Source organism: Homarus americanus, unplaced genomic scaffold, assembly GCF_018991925.1.
Source record: "Homarus americanus isolate GMGI-L3 unplaced genomic scaffold, GMGI_Hamer_2.0 scaffold20465, whole genome shotgun sequence".
NCBI lineage: Eukaryota > Metazoa > Arthropoda > Malacostraca > Decapoda > Nephropidae > Homarus > Homarus americanus.
Genome location: NW_024756914.1, coordinates 5,706,329 through 5,729,165, shown reverse-complemented (window position 1 = coordinate 5,729,165; position 22,837 = coordinate 5,706,329). Strand labels below are relative to the sequence as shown.

The window sequence follows — 22,837 nt, the reverse complement described above, 5'->3', positions numbered from 1 at the left end:
GTGTATATTAATTCAATCTTTTTCTTTTCTATTTCTAATTTCAACCCCGTTGTGGGTCGATGACCTGTGCCCTGGTGGGCCATTCCCTGTAAATAAAAGAAACAGGAAAAAAAGTAAAAGTACTAAGAATTTGAGTACCGGGTACTTTTTAAATAGTGATTACAAAAAAAAATGTTACTCGAGTAAAGTACTGTACTCAAGTATATTTATTTAGCGACTTTACAACTCTGCTCAAGGGTAAAAAGAGTTTATTTTTGCTCCTCTGTTCTTCTACAGGAGTGAAATCTTCATGAGCATGTTTATCAACACAACAAACTGTCATAATAAACTCAAAATAATGTGATAAAATGTTATAGAAACTCATAATAAAGAAAGTATTTTATTTTCATTTTCAATCTCATTTTTTTTTTCATGCAAAATGAGTTACAGGTACAGGAATTAATAGTAATAATTTGTACTGTCTGTTAAAAAACTTTCTGCCACTGTAGATTTATGACAAACAATCGACCAAACGGAACAATATTGTAAGCGCCATCATTTTGACAACAGGAAAACGTTAAGGAAATGTATAATTTTTCAGAGGAGAAAACTACAATATATTAAATGCATAATCTTTGAAAAGAGAATGAAAGAAAAATGGAGGATTGGGTGATGTAGTCCCATTTAGGTGAGCAGATGGCTTGTGATTTACTGGACTTGCTACCGGGTAATCCTAAAAACAGAGCTACCCAGTGTCATGATTTGATAGTCTTGAAGCAACAAATTTTTCAACCATACTTGGAGTCACTTTTACTTTTATCAAAATGGTTATAGCACTGTACAACAAGTTGCCATCAAAAGCAGAGCCCCAATAATTACTAAATAGCAGGTCTTATGTTAGTGTTTATTCTGAAAGATGCCTCTCTTCTATAGAAACAATTTTCTGGCAAATCTTCTCCTTACTTATTAAACCAGACACATACTGTGCTGTGTAGGATGAGAAGAGACAGCAACAGAACAGGGAGCCAATGAGGTCCCCCACTCACTCTGCAGCCAAGTGAAATTATGAGACATGGGGTTCCTGAGTAGTGAAAGGTAATGGCAGAGGCTTTAGATAAAGTCTTTAGGAGGAAAGTATTTCTTTTCTTGTATTCATGGAAAAGGAAGAAATGTCTACAATCTTCAGATTTCCAAACATGAACACCCTTTCTCATAACTCTCACTTATACTGTATAAAATAGGTATTTTAATGTCCTCCTTATTGTATTAACAAATAAACTACTACAGGACTGGACTTTCATGTAAAGATTCTCCAAGATACCTTCATGCCAAAATTATTGAGATTTAAAAACTGGTACAGTTCGACCCTGTTTAACGAACTCAAGACAACAGCCATCGGGTAATTCCAAACTAAGTCAGGTACTCTTACCTCCATCTGCTATGTGATAATTTTTCCATCATCTGAAAGTACCACTGCACTTTCAGATGCGGTAACTCTAAACAATGCCAATATCATCAGCAGTAGCCCACACTTGGTGCTGTTTACAAGACATTTGTTTGTCAAACAGTGTAGTATTTTATTTAGCTGATGGCTTATTTTTTAATATCATTTACTGCATTTTGTCATTCAATTTCTTCTTTTGTCTTAAATTAAGTGATTTTAGATGTATATAAGGACTTAGGCTATGATATAGTGGGATTTTAAACTTTGTTCTGTAAGTACGGTATGTACGTTTCTAATTTATGTACAAATCCGACTTAAGAACATCCTCAGAAACGGAACCCGTTCTTAACCCGGGGACCCCCTGCATTAATAACAGTCAAAGGATGACAGACCACCTTTTGCCAACAATGATGGTCTCCTCATCCATCCCTGTCCAGTACATCTGACTCAACCCTTGTGTCGTGTACCCCCCATTTGAGGCTGACAGCAGAGGGTGAAGGAAAGGGCATTTGATCTATCCAAAGGATCAATAGATTAACCAGGTTGACATCAAAAGATCCTTTCCGAGAATTTGTTGGCCACCAGGAAGTCCCTCAGTACAGTATTATAAGAACTGCCTGGCTTAGGGTCTCGCCTAGATTAACACAGAAGGCTTAAAAAATATTATATATACTGTACGTATATATAAAGAACAGCAATGTCCAAATGAGATAAGTTTCTTTTTAAAAATCTTTACAGAATAAAATTTAAGACATACACTAAGCATTTAGCTTCATCACTTTCTCATTCATGTGCATCCAGTACAGTAGTCCAATAGCTATCAAATCTGATACGGATTTGGGGTTCACTATTTGACAGTTTCAGTACTGACACATTGCTCATCACTAAAATAACTGTCTTTTCCTAAATCACTGATACCGTCGTTCTTGCAGGAGTCGAATAATCATAGGCACTGGTGTTTGTGGAGCAGTCTGGTTTGTAGGAGGAAATTGTAAGTTCATGAAAGAATTAATGTCAGTCACTCCTTGATGACATATAACAGCAGGGTCATTATCATGGAGGGTAGAGGTGTTTTGAAGGGCTGGATCACTATGGACACCTTCATTTCTCAGAGGGGCACCAGTAGCTTGATTAAGTGAATTGTTTTGAATGACAGTGTTATTGTGCAAAGAAAAGTCACTGGAGAGCATACAGGAGGTTGTCCCAAGGACTGAATTAGGTATTAATGAGTTACTTTTAAGTGAAGAAGCAACAACTGGTGTAAATGACTGAATTGTAGAATGGACATTGGAAGTGAGTGAAGGTCCTGTGGGGTCAGCAACAGGTTCTACTGATGATTGGTAAGTTGGAACATGTGACTGCACCATTGCTTCACTTGGCAAGATATTAACTACAGGAACAATGTTTGCTTTATTAATACATTTTGTTTTCTGGGAAGATGGGAACTGTTGCTTCATGTTCTTGGTTCTGGTCTTTGGTTTGGTTTTGGCAAAAACATTGGTTAGGATACCAGGAGGCGGGGGAGGAGCAGTGTCAGGAAGGTTCAGTTTACGTCGCTGTGCAACACCAATGTAAAGTGTCTTATGGACCTTTTTTACATGTTCAGATATGCTGCCTGGTCCTGAAAAGCCTTTACTACAGTATGCACACTGAAATGGTGTTTCTCCAGTATGCTTCCTCTTGTGATATGTAAGATGAGAAGCAACCTTGAAAGCTTTATTACATATATCACACACATGTTTTCTAATATCCTCATGAACAACATTCTTATGAGTTCTAAGGTCACTTTTACTACAGAACCCTTTACCACATACGGGACAGAGATGCTTTCGTACCTCCTCTCCTCCATGTATTCGACGCTTGTGATTCACCATATCGTTGAGCCTGTAGAACATCATATTACAATCAGGGCATGGATGTTCACTATCTTTATTATGTACAGCACTCAAATGAATCTTCATGTCTCTCGAATCTCCAAAAGGTTTTCTACAAATAGGACAAGGAATTTCCATACATCTAACCTTTAGGTGAACGCGGTCTACGTGTTTACGCAACTCACTTGGACACAGGAATCTCTTTTTACAAATGTCACACTGTAAACGTCTAACCTCCACCCCCTGGTGAACTCTTCTTTGGTGAGTCTGCATGTTGGTCTTCTTGTTGAATATTTCTTCACAGTTGGGGCACTTAAAGTTTTGTCCCTTGTCATGGATAGTTTTTATATGGACTTTTAATGTTGCAGGACTTGAAAATGATTTATTACATACAGTACAAGGGTGTTCCTCTTGCAAAATGCCAATGTGAACAACGTGGCAGTGTTGGCGTAACTCGGTGAAAGTATCAAAGACATTATCACAGCTTGGGCAGGGGTAGTGGACCTCCTCCTGGTGGGCTTCAGCCAAATGAGTTGTGACATCCTGTAACATGTACCATTGTTAGTCCTGAAGCCTCCCCATCCTTACCTCACTTGTTACACCGTGTCTTATCACATCACCTTAGTCATGATTTCACATCTAAAATTTGCATGAAGCAACAACAGGAGTACATAGTGAATTAGGGAAGAGGGAGGTGACTTAGAACTAAGAGCACACTGAATCCTGGATAATTCACTAATTCAATAGTATTAGGACAATAAGTCGATTGAATTAGAATAAAAAATTAGCCAACCTGGGCACAGGTGACTGACCCACATCGGGGCCTCGGAGGCAAAAAAATAAAAATATAACACACAAGTGGAAAAAGTAAAACAGATCAAGAGTGAAAAACGATATATATATTGTGTTGTCAAAGTAAGAGAAAGTCAGTCAGATCAGTAACCCAGGACTTGATCACAAATTTTGTGATGCCATATGGCAGCAGGGTCTACCATTAGACAACACATTATGCTTCCAATATCTTCCCAAGTGGTAGTACTTCCCTGTTTGATAGCTGTTTACTACCTCACAAAAGTAAATGCCAGATGTATCAAGTAAAACATGTACAGTGCAGTACAGTACCTGTATATGGAGCAAGTAACAAGTTGATCACTAGATGTAACTGTTAGACTAAAGTTAGGATATAAGTACCTCTGACAGTGTGTCCTTCAACCAGACGTGAACAAAACTAAATGTAAAGTGTGCAGCCAGATATGTGGCCACACACTAACAATACATCTTAGACTGAAAAATATTTTTTTTTAGGGATAGGGGGAAGTCTACTGTGTTCAATATTAAAACTACATTTTGCACCTATTAGCGATGTTAACTCCTCTGTACAAACAGTGTACAGTACTGGAAATAGTCTGTAACCTAAATGCCACATTATCCTGACCACTGGGGTTTGTGATCTCTACTTTGTAATCCCCTTTACTCTACTACCCACAGGGTGAGTATGGGGTGCACAATAAACTTGATGCTGTCTGTGGAAAAAAAAAAAAAAATCTTATTCTATAAGTTTCCAGTATTTGTCTCATTGTTTTAGCTAACCTTATTATTTATTCCATTGTTTTGTCTTAAAAATAACTTATCTTGAGCAATCTCCTGTAGTACCACATTGTGCAGGCCTGGTGTATGTTGAGTGTCCACACTTGTCACTTGTACTGTACAAGTGAAAAGTGTATAGTACAAGTTGTACAGTAGTCCCTTGCCAACCACAGGTTCCTGAAAAACTACTTGGCTGGCAAGACTAAAGGCTTATGGGAAATAGGGGGTTAGGTTCCACAGCCGTAGATAACACTCGTCAAAACCTAATTAAGTTGTCTATTCCTTCAATAATTTTTTTATTTTTTTATTTAGAGGGCTTTTGTGTGTATGTGCGCATGTGTGAGCGCCACAGCTGCACAGCGACAACAAGCGACCACGCGGTCGCCACTTTAAAACGAGCAATCAAACTGTGACAACGTACAGTATGTAATTTTGAGTCCTACTCTTTCCATTTACAGAGTACTGTACAAGCCCATAATAATGGCTCCTAAAGTACATAAACTTCGTTGTGTGAAGAGAAAGAAGAACACGTTGAAATTGAGTGACAAACTTGAAATAATTAAGAAACAAGAACATGGTGTGAGCAATACTGTTCTAATGGAAACATATGATATTGGAAAGTCTACAATTTATGATATAAAAAAGGCAAAGAATAAAATTCTAGAATTCACAGCTTTTTCTTTAAAACTGCTCGTTTTGATAAATAAAGCATACTATATTTGCTAATGAATAAACTATCAAAATGTACCTGTTCATCTCTTCTTTATTCCTCCTTAAATTTGAATTTTAAAAGTACTGCCTGAGAATCCGGAAAATCCGAAAATCCGGCCCGACCCAATCCACAAGCAGTCCGGATTTTTGGACTTCTACTGTACACATTTTGTCTATTTAATTAAATGTGAATCAACTATATTTAAAACAGATTAATAAAAATTAAATAGTAAAATAAATTTTACAGTACAGAAATATTTATCTTCGTGACATTGTTGATGATGGTGGATGTTGTGGAAGATGTGATTGTTACAAGGAAAAGGAGGGCAGAGGCCCATAGTGCCTCTTACTGATGCTATACTCTCCCCAGGTGCTAGTCTACCTAGTACTTCAACTTTCTTTTCTATTATCATTATGTTCCTTGCCCCTTTTTACCTTCTCATCTTCGTCACTAACACCCAATGAATGCTTCGGGGCCATAGTTAAGGTCAAAATCAGTTATTTCAGTAGATAATAAGTGATAGAATACGGATCAGTACAGTACATCAGCATGTATGCTACGAGATCACAACACTTAGAGAGCAGTAGCGGGAGATCTGATGCTGTGTGGAGGAATACATTAGACCGCGGAGGGATAAAGACACTGCGTTTATCTGTGGTTACATAAAACTAAATACTACGGTTGGTGAAATGGAATACAGAGTGAAAACTGTGAATGCACAGAATCTTCAGCAGTTGGCGAGGGTCTACTATACATAACAATAGTCCCGTACTTACAATATATTGCTTTCAGTGCCTTTTTTTCTCAAACTAAAATGTATTCTATTTTGTTAATGGAACATGAATAATAAATGCAACTTTTGCTTGACATATTCTTCTTTTAATATCTCTTACTTTTCACCATCACAGCTTAGGTTATTTCCCAACTACAATTCACAAAATATTTCACCTGTTGAATAATCATGTGACCCCAACAAGGCTGGAAAATTTGATATTGAGAATATATCCTAGGAATGTGTTAGAGAGCTCTGCTAGGGTGACATGGTTAGTGCTGGAGGAGGTGCTGAAGCTAACTCAGTTACAAGAGTCAGAAGTGGGTGAAAGAAGTTTACGGAGCTGTTGCATGTATTGACATAAAAGAAGACCTCATCTTTGCTTGAAAGTTTTTACAAAGCCAGCATAAGAAGTGTACTGTTATATTGCAGTGAAACATGGCAGGTGAAGAGATAGTCTTGGCCAGGACGTGTTGGTGTGAATCTGATGTCATGCTAAAAATTATGTTTATGTTTAAGATCATACCTAGTATTTCTCAAAAGGTAGGGTCGAATTATACAAGATATATAGTATATGAAAACTCAGGGTTTTTTTTACCTAAAAATCACGAGTTGAACTAAAAATTTAATTGGTTTATACATGAGTACATACAGTACACAGGCTTTAGCTGTGTGAAGACAACTTTTACCATTTCATGTTGGGCTATAATGTTTAGTGTGCCACAGGCCATCAAAGGTACATATATTAGGAGATAGAATTGGGCTCGACCAAAGACAGTAACAAGAACTTCCCTCCAAATTTTGTGATCTTCAAACACAATCCCACTTTTCCACAGGATTTAAATTCACTGGTAATGTTTTCAAGTATACTGTAACAACTATCAGGACATATCACTGGAAGGAATGGGGATTGTTATCACCTCCTTACTTCCCAGACTGCACATTGAGGGAGAACCCCCACAAAAAAAGAGTTTCCTAACAGAACAAAAAATGACAAGTGGCAGAGTAGGGAATAATGTTAACTTCATCAACATCCATGCTGCTCTCCAGAAACACATCCACTGTATTAATTGAGGGTTAATGTCCTTCTCTTTCAAGAAAGTCATACTGTAATATTAAGCCCCATAAAAATCCCTCAAAGAACTGCAACAATAACAAGGTTGTGTAATTGAAAGCTAAAGTTTTTTTTTATTAGTAACAGAAGTGCAGTGTGATCCAAAGGTCTTAGGTGGGTGCCATCCCCATAGGAATTACTGTACTGTACTGTACCCATTAACCTAAACTTTGCATCCACCTTTACTGAGCAGAACACTAGTTCAAGCCAAAGATTCAAGAGCCATTCTACACCAATATCATAATATAAGTCTGACCAAAACTTAGTGTTCCACAGTTTGTCTTTGATGAAATGCTCAGTTAAAGATCTCAATATACAATATTTCATTCTATATTAAATCTCGTGACCATAACAGTAAGCACACATTGCAATACTGAATCATAAGGTTAAGAACTCTCTACTTCTTACTCAATGAGTGCAATAAACAGTGCCTATTGTGTAGGTGATACCTGTAATATTACTGCATGGGAGGGGGGACCTCAGATTTACTTCACCCTTGGGTAATATACAGTGGTCCCTTGGTTAACGAACACAATTCGTTCCACAGAGTCGTTCGTTAACCGAATCTATTATTTCAATGGAATATTGGGTAATTGGTTCCAACTCACAGAAAAGTACATACAAAGTATAAAAAAAAATGCAGTATGTATAGTACACTTACTTTGAGGTGTGAATGTAGAATGTTGCTGGTTGATGATGATGATGGGAATTAGAAGTGGGGGGTGGAGGAGAAGGGAGAAGAGAAGCATTTTAATGCTTGTTGGATGGTGAGTCACCTTCCAAATATAATGTCAGGAACCTCTGGACTGACTCAGTACATTGGTTCTAATGCTTTCTTCATGTCCTCAACTGACAATGGGGTTAGGGACCGACGACCAGGTCGTAAGTCGAAAATGCGAAAATAATACGTACATAGAAAATCTAAAATGGGTGTCTCATTTTCTTCTCAGCACCACGAGAACTCTCACTTTTACGCTTGCCAGTTATTTTAGAGGGATTTACAAAAAAAAAATTTGTCAGTACACAGCGCGATCATTAACGTCGGGACTCGAAAATACGTAATTTGAAAAATATTTTATACGACTGCGGGGTCATATGTCCGGGTGGTCGTAAGTCAAGGGGTACCTGTAATTTCCTGTTTCACTGGAATTGGAATCGCCTTTCTAGATTTTTTTGGACCCATGTTTGATGCAGTAACTTCACCAATAAAATTTTAAGTTCACTAGCTGTAATTAATGATTATTTTATTTAAATCAACACTGCACCACACTATATATTATCAATATGTTAACTAAATTTCAGAATGACCAATAATTTTAACGTAAAATGTAAAAATACTCTGTATTCAAAGAGACCAACAAACACGAGGTTTCCTCCACTGTAAACAAAGTTAAACAGAGACGCTTTGGCGGATGAGTCAAGCGGCTGATGGGCGCACAAAAAACTAGTTCCCTGCACTTCATATATTATCAATTTGTTAACTAAATTTTAAAATGACTAATAATTTTAATATAAAAAATGCAAAAATATTAAAGAACACACCCTTCTTGATATTTACTCCACTGGAAACGAATGTAAACATAGAACCGATTACTGTATTGGTGGATAGCTGATCAGCTGATGCGAACAAGAAAATGTGTTCGTCGTAAGGATTTCGTTAATCGAAGTTTTGTTCGTTAATCGAACTGAAAATCCTTATGGGAGCTAATTCATTAATCGAAATTTTGTTAATCGAACCGTTCATTTACCGAGGGACCACTGTACTCTCCTTAACTGACCCCAAGTCCCCAACCTATTTAACCTAGCTCAGAGCTCCCTAAAATGTTTACTCACAAACAATTCATGAAGCATAAGCACACTTAACGACCACCATGGATTTGAAATGAAGAATGTAACATGCAGGTCTGCTAAAACCATCATCTAGCTTCATTGTATTCAATAGCTGGGTCACATTAGTAGTAACACACCTGGAGCAAGTCAACAAACTACAAAGATATATGGACTGAAATAGGTGCTTGTGATGGTTTAGTTCCCATGTGCAGGTGCAAACATGTTCAGTAATTTACTGTAAAGGGCAGTAGAATATGTCAACAAACCTCACGAAACAACATAAAACATACCAGGTACTCATCTTGCTTTCAATAACTCTAGGAATTGTGTTAAATTTTCTCATCAGACCCTGAAGTGTCACAAAAGAGCTCACCACTTGGCTTTTGTACAATAGAAACAGAAAAGGGCTGAGTCAGTCTGATGCATCCAACCTCTTTGACTATCAGCAATGAATTACTCGTAATTCAAAGGGAGGAGATGTAGCCAGGAATCAAGGCTGCAGGTCAGTGACTGGACACATCTGTTCTGATTGGACAACACAACTCTTTAAAGATCTGCATCCAGGGGGCAACAATTACATAAAATTTCTTTCATTTGAGGGAGATTGTGATTGGGGAGGGAAAAAAGAGATTGGTTACACCATAAGAGACTTAATGGGGGTGTTTGAGGCACTGGAGCCTCCAGCAAGCAGCCTGTACAGTACTGTACAATGTTATGACTGTTGCCTAGTTTATGGGAGTTTACAACAAGGGAGGAACTCCATCAAAATAAACTTAGTATATACTTGAAAATAAGTTATGTACAGCATAAAAATTAAGATTATGTCATAAAAGGAGAAGTTAATTAATACAATGATGAGATATCATACATTTTATAATGCATTTACATTTTTAGATTACAGTACAGTGCAGTACTGTACCTTTGATACAGTATTTCATACAAAAAAAAAATAAATTAAAAAAATAAAATAAATACATGGCCTCTGACCATGCATTCACAGTTTTCATAAAACGATATACTGTACTGCATTTTATACTGATTTATTTATCTACATTAATAAACTTCAACTGAAGAAAATATGAAATATCTAAATTTGAGATCACTCCTTGCATAATCTTACAGTTACCCCGGTAATCTTAATTTAAAAAATATATTGTCCTAAAATTCTTTGAAAACCTTACCTTAAGATATTCATCATAACTTTCTAATTTGGCAAGTATAAATGGACATAAAAAATGAGTACAGTACAACAAATTTTTGTACTATGCAGATAAATTGTTACACAATATGTGATACAGTAAATACACATAATGGTCATAAAAAACTATTATTATAATATTAATTCCAGTTCATATTATAAAAAAAATTAAAATAAAATGATACTTTTCTCTAAATCTGCTCCTTAACACCTGAAACACAACCAATGCATCACCATATAGACAGCATCTTATTCTTCCCCATAAACCCACTTTGTAGTAGACCATGTTCTCTACTGATACTGTAAGTCATGCAACAGACGAACTACCATGGGTACTGGAGACTGTTGTGTTGGAGTCTGTTCTACTGTCTGAAACTGAAAATTAGCATATGGATTATGGTGATCCATAAGTCCCTGGTGGTGAATCATGGGAGGGTTGGTCTGAGTTGGAGGCAGCATGTTGGTAGTATGGTGAGCTGGAGCAAAACTTGTCACTCCAGAGGCAGGAATGGTGCAAGCCATTGGCTGAGAGTAAGTTGGGTGAACCATGTTCATTGGTGGGGTCATGGGCTTTGGCTTGGGCTTTACTTCACGTGCAGGTAACATACCTGGAGGTGGAGGCGGGGCACTTTCAGGAAGGTTCAATTTGCGTCTTTGGTTGGTCCCAATATAAACTGTTTTGTGAACTTTTTTAACATGGTCAGAAATGTGACTGGGACCATGGAAACACTTACCACAATGAGGACACTCGTATGGTGTCTCGCCAGTGTGTTTTCTGCGATGATACTTCAAGTGGGAACACACTTTAAAAGCCTGACCACAAATATCACACACATATTTTCGAATGTTTTCATGAACTACCCTAATGTGGGTCTTTAAGTCACTTGGACTACAAAACCCTTTACCACACACATCACACACATTCTTCCTCCCTTCCGGTCCACCGTGCATACGTCGTCTGTGAGTCACCATGTTTGTGAGACTGTGGAAAACCATTTTACACTCTGGACAAGGGTGTTGTACCTCTTTTGTGTGGACAGCATTAATGTGGATCCTCATGGCTCTTGAGTCAGAGAAAGGCTTACCACACACTTCACACATGACTTCGTTCTTCCTGACCTTGAGATGTACTCGTTCCACGTGTTTCCTCAAGTCACTTGGGCATATAAAACCTTTGTTACAAATATCGCACAACAATTTACGAGCTTCATCTCCTTGGTGTACTCTGCGGAAGTGGTTTTGCATATTTCCTTTCTGGTTAAAGATTTCCTTGCATTCCGGGCATTCATACACTTGTGCCTTTTCATGAATAGTTTCCACATGAACTTTGAGGCCAGTTAAACTTGAAAACTTTTTATTGCATATTTTACACATAAACTGTTCTCTTTCCACCCCCATATGAACCACAAGACAGTGTTGTCGTAGCTGCATGAATGTGTCAAACACTTCATCACATTCAGTACAAGGGTAGTGGATCTCCTCCTGGTGGGCTTCAGCCAGATGAGTCTTGATGTCCTGAAATTTGGCTTCAGATTAGTGCAGTCACAGCTCTCCCACCTATGTCCACTATCAGGATCTTATTATACAGTAATTTGAAAACAAAGAAATATATAACACCAGTTTTTGCTGATGCGCTCATAGCAAGCATTAACACAAAACCAAATCATCATCATTTCAAAAGACAATAGTACAACATAACAACCAATCCCATGCAAAGACTTATAAAACATATCAAGTACAGGTAATTCCACATCTAATTCTAATTAAATTTCTCTAAAAAAATCTCTTTTAGGCCAGAGAAGTGTCTATTGTATCCTCTAAATTCACACTACAGTACTGTACTGCATTCTAAAAACAGAAATTTTCTTTATTTTTTATCCCTAATGTTTATTTTCTCTCTCTATTTTACTGTTAGCATTTGTGTCCTCCTCTTCTTCTATTGACAATACAGTAATACAGTACCCCAGTTTGCACTACTCCTAGGAGCGCTGCTTTATTATAGCGCTCTTGCCTGCAACCTGGAGGGGGGGGGGGATAAAAATCCCCAAAAGTCTAAAGTCACGAGTCCAAACATTCGCAACATGCTGACAGCAGGTCTCTTTGTTCATATAGTATACTCAATCAGCCAATCAGAGGTGTAAATACATAAGCTCATAACTAAACATCCAATCAGTGCCGAGGGTTCTCCTCTGCTGGTGATTATGACAGTGTGAGCTGGGTCAAGTAGTTTTTAGGTCAGAGTAAGATGGACCTGCCTCAGCTTCCAACCAATCAGAATTGTGGTTGCATCTCATGGCTCTATTATCCAATGAGCATTGAGTTTATGGATGCATTCAGCCCTTTACCTGCTCAGTCTGTGTTACATATGTAAATTTGTGGCCCTGCTGCAATTTCTTGTTACAATTTGCATTTTTTTATTTATAAATAATTTTTCTGATGGTTATTTACAGTCTAGTGAGCCAAATTAATTTAGTAAAATGCAGGAATGTGTGGAACTGTGGAAAAAGGTGAAAATTATATGTACAAATAACAATCCAAAGTTTCGACACCCCCCTGGCTGGGTGTTCGCCAAGGCCAGGGTTGAGGTAAGGCTGGGTGATCGGACGCAGACATTCCACCACCACAACACTCCGAGACTCACAGCACATGAGCATGGAAGGAAATTTTTACGAATTTTGACATGGCATGCACCTGCATAACAAAATTTAATTCATAATATTGTTGGCACACATAACAATAGCAAGTTAGGAGTGAGGCTTGAGAAACTTGGGCTGTTCTCGACTCGGTTATGAAATATGAAAATTGATAAACATCACGTGTTGATGGACTAAAAGTATCATGTTGGAAATTAGCTCCAAGTTACCAAACACCATGATTAGGACATCATAGATATTTATCATTCAGATGAAAAGTAAAAAAATAATCATATGTGTAACTAGTTGTAATATTGATGACCTCTGTGCCATAACTCTAATAATACGAGATATTATGAAGTGAAATTTAAAAACTAAAAGCAGCAGTAGACAGGAAACAAGGCAAGTGACCAAGAAGTAGTCACTAATGATGACACACGGCCAGGCATCTACGCTGAGGGTCCAGGTCTTCGGCAAAGGTGCTGCTCCGGACCAGACAAAAATTGTTTGGGTGATACCATGATTAATGTGAATTGCAACATTCCAAGCCAAAATACTCCAATGTAGTTACTGATACACCATTAAATATTGTAAACATGACTACAGTATATGAATTCTTAGTATTTGTGAAACCATAACATTCCCAGGGTTATGGTAATATCTATATTGTACATGTAAAGGCCTCACCTTGTCAACTGACTGCTCACTCCCTCTTGACGAAATTTGGCCACCCCTCACCCTTTATATATGCTGCACTGATGACTCATGTGTAATACGAGGACTCGCATCTAGTGGTGCCAAGCCAGTGTTTTGGGACCGGGCAAAGTTTTTCATGCTCCAATCTTAACATGTTATTGTTATGTGTGGCAACAATGTTATGAATGCATTTGTTATTCAAGTTCATGCCATGTCAAAGTTCGTAATACCGGTAAGTTCCTTCCTGTGCTCGTGTGCTATGAGTCTCGGAGTGTTGTGGTGGTGGAATGTGAACCTCACCATCATAATGCCTCATTACCACATTGCTGAACTAGTCTGCGTCAGATCACCCAGCCTTACCTCAACCCAGGCCTCGGCGAACACCCAGCCATGGGGGTGTCGAAACTTTGGATTGTGACTGTACCCTGTACTGTTTTGTGTATCATAATGGATGCCTTTTACATTTTTACAACATTAAATCACACTTTTCTCAGAACATATTTTGGCACACTTGTCCTGATTTCATTAATACTGGTATGTATTTTGTGCTATTCTTACCAATTTGTAAGAATTTCTTTGCAAAAATTTCTTATTGAAGCATGGCTGTGAGAATAACAATATTGTTCGAGTCAATTGTATGGGCCAAATAAAAATTATTGAATTACCTCGAAATATTTAAATAGTGTTAGTTCAGTGTACATCAAATACAGTACTGTACTGTATTAAAGCATCAAACTGTATGGAGAAAGCCAGAACTATAATATTAACTGACTAACATCCATAAGTCTAAGAACAACACTTATCCTCCTGGTAGTACATCTACAATTTACTGTCCTCACAAAATCTAAGACCCAGAGGCATCCAGATCACGAGTGATGTTTTCTTGTCAAAATGACTTCACTAAACCTTTGAAGCTCTGCCACATACATGCACCCATCTTCCTAGCTTAGTTCAAATTTTCCACCCTGTAGGTTGATGCAGTTACACTTGTTATATCCTGTTAAATTTGTATTCCAGTTTCTAACCTGTTAAGTTGGTACACCAGTTCCATCTAACAACCTTATTAAGGTGCTGATTTGTTTCACTGTGTCAAGCTGGTACACTTGACACATCTCATTAAGAGAAGACAATGTTGAGTGGAGAACAAATTTCCTGTACCTTCTTTATTTTTTAGGGACATGATGAACACTGGGTGAAGGTTTATCTGATTCTTTGGTAATACGATATAGGTTGGCAGTAGAGTGTTGGTTAAGGACAGGGAGCAACAATTGACAATGCCGGTCCTTGACTACGTACCGTAGAGTGAAAATGGGGTCCCATTACCCAATGACTCATAAGGGGCAGTAAAGATACAACACACTGTCCATTAAGCCTTGTTTATGGTACACAAGGACAATTCCCAGCTGGATAGACTGAGATGTGGCTTGGGTGATCCTTAAGACAGGAGGTGAGCCTGTGTCCATTTGGATGCTGCACCACTGTACTGTATACTGAACAGTAACACAAACCGATATTATCCAAACCTCTACCTGTTGTAGAATCACATGTAACCTTCCTGTTAGCCGAAATCCCTGGTCCCCGGAACTCTCATATAGCCAGAAAAATTATCTTAATTCCAGGACGAAGAAATGGATCCATGCGAAATGCATAGTTTAGACTTGGTGAAAACTTTCCCAGTGTAGGGTGGAAAATTACACTGTCTTGCCTTTGACACACAGCTTCATTTATGCCTTACACTGAACATATGGTGTGAAAATAAACTTACAGGGTTTGGCATTAAAATATAGCAAACAGTGTACTTTTCCAAGCAAAATTATTTTAGGAAATTTTTCAGGGACACCCTGTATACATATACTGTACTATACAGATAATATGTAATATGAAGGTGCTACTATATTTAGTATTGCTCTAAAAGTACAGCTAACCAACCACCAACGAAGCAGAAATTTATAATCGATTACTTCAATTACTTTGATACGGAGGAAGATATTGATCAATGTATGCCTCTCACACACACATACTAACAAGAACAGGGCAATGACTCACGCCGTACACAACAGGAGGAGGAATTCGATAGTGATATCACACCTGATAAACATGATAATAGCCCGTAAGTAGAATATATTCTAATATGGATTAACAACTTGATACTATACTTTCTGCTTCACTAAGGTTATTATGATTAATACATTTACTTACAAGTATTGTTTCCCACAAAAAATTTGATTTTTTTTTTTATGTTTGGGGTAATTTCTTTATTTCATAGAAACTATATCCCTTTACATAATGGTGGTCAATAGGAGAAATGATTTCAATTATGAAAGATTTTCCAGGAACGTATTCCTTTCATAAATTGAAGCATTCCTGTATAATAAAAATACTGAATAAACACAACTGCAGTATAAGAATAGCATCAAGGCAGTACAATCACTCCCTCCCTCTACCCTATATACTGTATTCTTTTCTAGTCAGATCAGCATTGAAAACAAGATCGTACATCATCCTTAACATAAACATGTGGATTACCCTGAATGTGTGTGAAATTTCAATCATTATTCACCTCATAAGCATCAGTGATTTCAAGTCTTATATTCACAGCCCTTTAATTTACATTCATTATTTTCATCCCTTACTGTTCGCTGCAGAATCCAACTTCCTTTTCCATATATTCTTCTCGTCATTCTTTAGGTTCGTTAGGCAACATTGTCTCTCACTCCTTGCAATATCTTCTCCCTCATTCCTGTGTACTTTCTCTCTTTCCTTGTGTACTTTCTCTCTAATTCCCTATGTACTTTCTCTCTAATTCCCTATGTACTTTCTCTCTCATTTCACCCTGTACAATAATAATAATAATAGCTGGTTTTTTGTTTCTCAAAAGCGCTAGTTCTTAAGAGCTCACTAGTGCTGAAAATACTACAAAGTCAAAGATTTTAGAATAAAAAGAAATACAGTAGGCTCACCACTTTCGTGAAATCTACAGTAGATTTGAGATTCACCACTTACGCAGTAGGTTCCAAATGAGCCCATCATTCAAAGTTGCTCACTTCCTCACTACTTTTAGCGAGTATAATGCATTGCCATGGGGCACTGTAGGTCTGACATCACAGCATCAGAGTGTCGGCAGCAGCCCTTGTTTACATCAGTGGAGGAATTTAGATACTGACAACTCTTAGTTAACGAACTGTGTATCGCTCTTACGGTGCAGAATGGGTGACAGCTCCGATTAGTGAAGCAGGAATGTAAGGTGGTGAAACTCATAAACTCAAGGTCGAATCCGGGAATTATTGTACTGTACATATAGTATAGTTCTTCTAATTCTAAAAGTGTAGACATTTTGAGTTTCAATAGATAGATTTATTAAGTTAAATTATCAGACGTTTTTCACTAGGTTCAACATGATTTGTTTAGGGGTGTTAGTGGTACAACGGTAACACAGGTAATTATCAACAATATATTAATAGTTCAAGCCTCAGCCCGGACACACGTGAGAAGGTTGTTATCCAGTATGATCTTACTAAACATCACAGGTTTTCTGGTTCCAAAAAGTCAATTACAGTATTATAGGAATATATTATGAAATAGATTAAGATGAATGAATTATATTAAGATACAGTAGAACGTCGGTATAACACGAGATACATTCCAAGAGAGGTCGCTTTAAACCAAATTCGCACTAAATCAAAGTGTTGTTTCAATGGAATAATTTAGTTTGGTACTTGAGAAAAACACAAAATACTAAAAAGACTGAGAGTCTACCCAGACACATAGCACATCCAGAATAGACAAAACATTGTTTTTTGTAGTATTATGCTAAAACAAACACTCATAAATCAACACAGCTAAAATTAAGGCAAGCAAAATGATCTGTTTACTAGCGATCAGTTGTGAGAGGGTAGTCGCGCTGGTGCCGCGCACTGCCCGCCTCTCATGTGACTCACCAAGCACTTTCACTTTCCTCTCAACTTATTTTTTAATTACTTTATGCTGTCAAAAATAGATTTTCACTCAACTTTACCTAGGCAATTCATCCTCTGCAGATGCAGAGCTCAACTCGACCAGCTCATTATCCACTTCACTGTCCAAATTGGCGCCCCACACTTGAAGCACCATTTCCTCGCTGCAGTGCTTCCAGCACCTTGATTTTCGGCTCCAGTGTAATTGCTTGCCTTGATGTCATGGTCTTTGGAGTATTTAATGATGTATTGGCTGGCCTCTTGAACATAGTGGTAATGGTTGATGCACGTGGTAGAAGGCAATAGTCACACAATATGTCCATTTATTAGAGTGTCAGCACGAGAACTGAGGATGCGTGAAGGTGTGGGAGGGTAGCGGGTAGCCGTGTAGCATGCCCAGAGACGCGTCTGGCGGGCAGCTGTGTAGCGTGTCCAGAGACGCGTCTGGCGGGAAACATTAGGCGTGAAATTTAAAATAGCATGAATTTCCATATGATGTGCCAGATTGACTCGCATAAAATAGGAAAGATTTGCTTTAAATTAATACATTGTCCTTAATTGTGGGTGTCGCTTTAAATCAATAATTTTAAATTAATCGCTTTAATTCGACGTTCTACTGTACTGTACCATATAAAACTACGTTTGAGTGTGTACTGCGTAGCCAGGGAGTGGAGGCGGCAGGCGGTAGAGTAGGATAGAGGCGGAGGAGGAGGGAGGAGTGGGAAACTCACCTCCCATGCTCACCATCCTGTGATCCGTTTCATAACGAAAGTACCGTATGCAATTTCACCATAATTCTCATATTATTTAGGTTCATTCAGTGTCAGGTTAATAAAACATTATCAAAAAGTAATTAATTTTACCCCAAAATCACAAAATCAATCCCAGATGGGTTATTGCACTGCAGTATATTTCAGGTTTCTTGTTTAAAGTGGTACACAGCTGATCGTTCCTGCTCTCCTTAACGATGTTGCCAGCACTCACTATCTGTCAAGCACCGTTGTTGTCACTGTTGTGTAAGTCAACTTAATAATAAATTAAAAAATAGATCCAGAGTTTCAAGCAGGGTTTAAGTGCTTTATTGTGGAAAGGCGGGGATGGAAGTAGTTTTGGTCGTACCAATCGACTCTTTAACGAGATTTTCACTTTTGTAGTAGTTTTCCTGATATGAGATAGGTGCGAAGGTAGTGAACCTACTGTACTGTAAAACAATAAAAGATCACAAAAAGTGACAGTCTAACTTCTACCATTCATATATCTTTAAGTTGTAATACTTTCTGAACCCTGCAATTCTCCATCAATGTAATCTGTTCAGAATCATAAACTTTCAAAACAACAAAGGTCTTAAGTTGCTTCTTAAAGGCCTCCACAGAAGTCAGCTGCTTCACGGATGCAGGCACCTGATTGTGCAATCTGGGTGCTGTATAGAAAAAGGATCGAGCAACAAAAGAACATTCCCATACTGTTCTAGGCTCCTCAAGGCGTGAAGGATCATCACTACTACGCAAAATGATTTCAGAATGTACAGTATACAGGTAGTCAGTGGAATTAGTAGGTTGGCCAAATACGTAGGCTCAACAAACATTAGTGTCTTTAAAGTCATTAGACAAAATTTGGCTTTCATTGGAAGCCAGTGCAATTCGATCAGGAATATGGTAGCGAGAGTCCTCGGTGGGAGAGGAAAAATAAGCCTGTCAACCCTGTTCAATACTGTTTGAACTTTCTTCAGTAAATAATTAGGTAGGCAGACAAATAAAAAGTTACAAAGTCAAGCTGAGACAAAACAAGAGAATGTAATAGTGTCACAAGACACTGTCCATCCAAAAACTGTTTAATAACATAGAGATTTCGAATATGAAAGGTGAAAGTCTTAACTACTGTACTGAATTTATATATAGTGTACTCATTAAAATTCAGTTTTAAGTCAGTATACTCCAAAATTATGAACAGAATCGACTAGACTGAGTTGCACTTCCCCTCCCATTTCCTTGAATGATAATAATCATGGTCTTGCTGTCATTCAGCTTAAGTTTTCTTTTAGCCATTCAAATCTTAATATAAGAAGACATCAAGGATTTCATTATCTCCTCAATATTCTCAACATTTATTATTTTTACATAAAGCTGTGCATCATCAGCATAGAAATGGTAGACAACACCATGAGCATCCAGCAGAGATGTAAAACTACTGGTACAGACTAAACAGAAGTGGTCCCAAAACTGATCCCTGTGGGACTCCAAACTGCAAAGGGACCGGATCTGAAATGGTTCCATCAGCCATCACACAGTAAGATTGCTCTGACAAATAAAACACAAGCAGTGAGAGTGATTCTCATGGACAAGAAACAACCAAAGATCCTGAAGCAACAGATGATGATCCACCGCAAAAGCTGCATAGATATCCAGTAAGACCAGAAGGGAGTAGTTTCTTGTGCCTAGTGTTTGCTACCAAATCGCTATGAATTTTACATAAGGCAGTTTCAGTCGAATGATGCTTGCTACAGGCTGACTGGACTTGAGGAATCACTCCATTTCTCTCTAACAGAGGAAGTAACTGAAAGATTGGACACCAGATGATAATTTGACATAACGGTATTTTTAGTATCAAGACCAGATTTCTTAAAATGCAGATGCAATGAAGACTGTTTCTCAGATTGCACAAAATTGCCCAATGTAAAACATTTATTTGTGATTCTACAAATAAAGTCTGCAGCATTTTTATAAGTGAGTGGTATCAAAGATACATTTAGAGTATTAAGATGACAAAAACTCTCCTTCAAATCCTTGATATAGCAAAGAATTTTGTTCATCCCTAAAGAGCAAAACGATGAAAGAGTGAGGTTTATGGCCTAACTCGGTTGAAATTCAACTGAAAATGCCTCAAATAAATAAACACTATCAAGGACATTTCTCATATGTGATACCTTTGTCATAAAAACAAGAAAAATCTGAGGCAAGCTGAGCATCTGAAGTGTAAGAAGGCAGTGTTCCAGACATCTAGCCCATTCACCATTGCATAAAATTTTTTTATCACTGTCACAAGAGGCTACTTGACTTCTGTAGTATTCAACTTTGCATGCCCAAAAGTAGTCAAAGCATGGTCAGAGACTGCTGGATCGATCAGGTCAACTGTAACATCTAATACACGATCACAGTCAGCAGGAGACTAAACTAGGTCTAGTGTGTCCAGAAGGATGTGTTGGACATCGTACAACGCGTTTGACAAATATGTTTAGATTGAGAATTTCCAAGAACTCAGAGGAAAAAGGTTTCAGAGATGGGTTGTCAACTCAATAATTAAAGTCGCCACAGATCATCCGATCAACCGTCACCCATTCTTTCCTGAGAAAATCTCAAGATATAAGCCATATTGATCCATGAGTTCCCTATCTGTACCTTGGTGACCAGGATGATACACAACACCAATTCTAATAACATGGCGATGATGATTTATTAATGCCTCCATAAACTAAAAGGAGGAAAAAGCAGTCACTACTAATCAGTCTAATGTTGAGCCAGGCCACAGAAAAGATGAGCACCACTCCACCACCCAGAGCTCCTGCAGCAGGCCTGGGAACATGAACAAGAAATTATGTCTCGGAAGAGCACTACAAATACTGTTGATGTCTGATTCATACAACCATGTTTCAGGTACACAGAGGATGTTCAAGCTGAACTCCCTCAGAAACTCATTAACATGACACATTTTGTTTCTGATTGCCCGGATATTAAGCAGACCGTATGTACTTTTAAGAGGTTCGGGGGCACTACAAATTTTTTGAGCAAGTGAAGTCAGTGTTTTTAATTACTTTTCTGCAATGTGAAATCATATGGCAATCTTTACTTGATTTGATGCAAAATTACTAATTGACTTAGGTGGTACTGCAAGAGTGCAACAATTTACAGAGCAGGGTCTTATTTGAGCAAGTTCTAGACTCATGACTGCCTGCACAGAAGAAACAAACTGGAGAAATAGCTTCCTGGGACAGCCTGAAGCAAGGTGTCCAAATTTTTGTCAGTGGCTGTCTCTGTTGATGTTTTCTCCAAGTGATTCCTTTATAAAGTATGTCAGCCAAACTTACCTCATATTTCTGCTAATACAGTACAGTATCAGCAACACATCAACACTAAACACTTTCACAAAAATTTATAAACTGAATTTACTGAAAACTCCTTCCAACACATCAATTTTACACTGTAGTCAACACTGTAGGACAAACACTACAGCGAGTTGTATCACATCCAGTAGGTGTAATAATCCTTGAACTTGAACAACTGTACTAATTTAAGTTTTCTTAAGGTTTCTTGGAGTGTCAAATAGACCCCAAAAATGGGTAATAAAATTCTCAAATAAAGTATACAATATAAACAGATAAATTCTTTCATAATTTTCTACAATCAACAGAAATGAAGAGGAAAAAAAAGCCCAACAGTGTGGACACAACACACTGTACTGTACATTAAACCTTCAGTACAAAAGGAGGCAGCACTGCACTTAACCATTTTCACTTCTCCCAACTGTAAAATTTGGTAACCTTTCACAGCTAGGGGAAAGGGGCTCTAAGCATGAACCAGTAATTTAATCCTTAGTACACTGTCAAATCAAACAATCAAAATAGAGAACTGTATGACTCTGTTGAGTTTTAGATACCAGTAAAATGATGATCGCTACTGAATCTTATATTAAATAAGGTCCATTTTCTCAGTGACACTCCAAATATACCTTAAAAAAAACTGTAATTTATATCTGTACTGATCTGATGCACCAAACTCACCCATAGAGTATACTGTACTATGGAACAACTCAAGAAGCTATTTACCTTTCTCTTGAAAACTGATTCACAAAACGGGCACGGGAAGAGGCGATGAGTTGACAGATGAATTAGGTACTTCTTGGCGTGAACAACCTGTACAAGAGACAAACACATGACTGATAATGTAATGCACCATCCTGTAATTAAGAAATGAAACAACATTATATTACTGTATTATAAAAACTCAGTTACACGTCCTAAATGGAGGAGACTTTTTCTGCCTATGTGAAAC

The 22,837-nt window shown here is 37.8% G+C and overlaps 1 protein-coding gene across 8 annotated transcripts in view; it reads right to left on the bottom strand.

Moving 5' to 3' along the window:
* Window positions 1–366: 366 nt before the first annotated feature.
* The window catches only part of LOC121857319 (zinc finger and BTB domain-containing protein 41-like), a 34,928-nt gene continuing 12,457 nt past the window's right edge, over window positions 367–22,837 (bottom strand). For 5 of the 8 annotated variants that reach the window (XM_042353331.1, XM_042353334.1, XM_042353335.1 and 2 more), the window contains exons 5-6: window positions 22,612–22,698; window positions 367–3,840 (exon numbers count right to left, since the gene is read on the bottom strand). In XM_042353331.1, the coding sequence (XP_042209265.1) occupies window positions 2,332–3,840; window positions 22,612–22,698 (1,596 nt within the window). In that variant the 3' untranslated portion in view covers window positions 367–2,331. Of the gene's footprint in view, window positions 3,841–10,167; window positions 12,026–18,636; window positions 18,780–20,066; window positions 21,362–22,611; window positions 22,699–22,837 lie in introns of those variants that run through there. The other 3 variants (XM_042353336.1, XM_042353337.1, XM_042353338.1) reach the window with 3 other exon arrangements.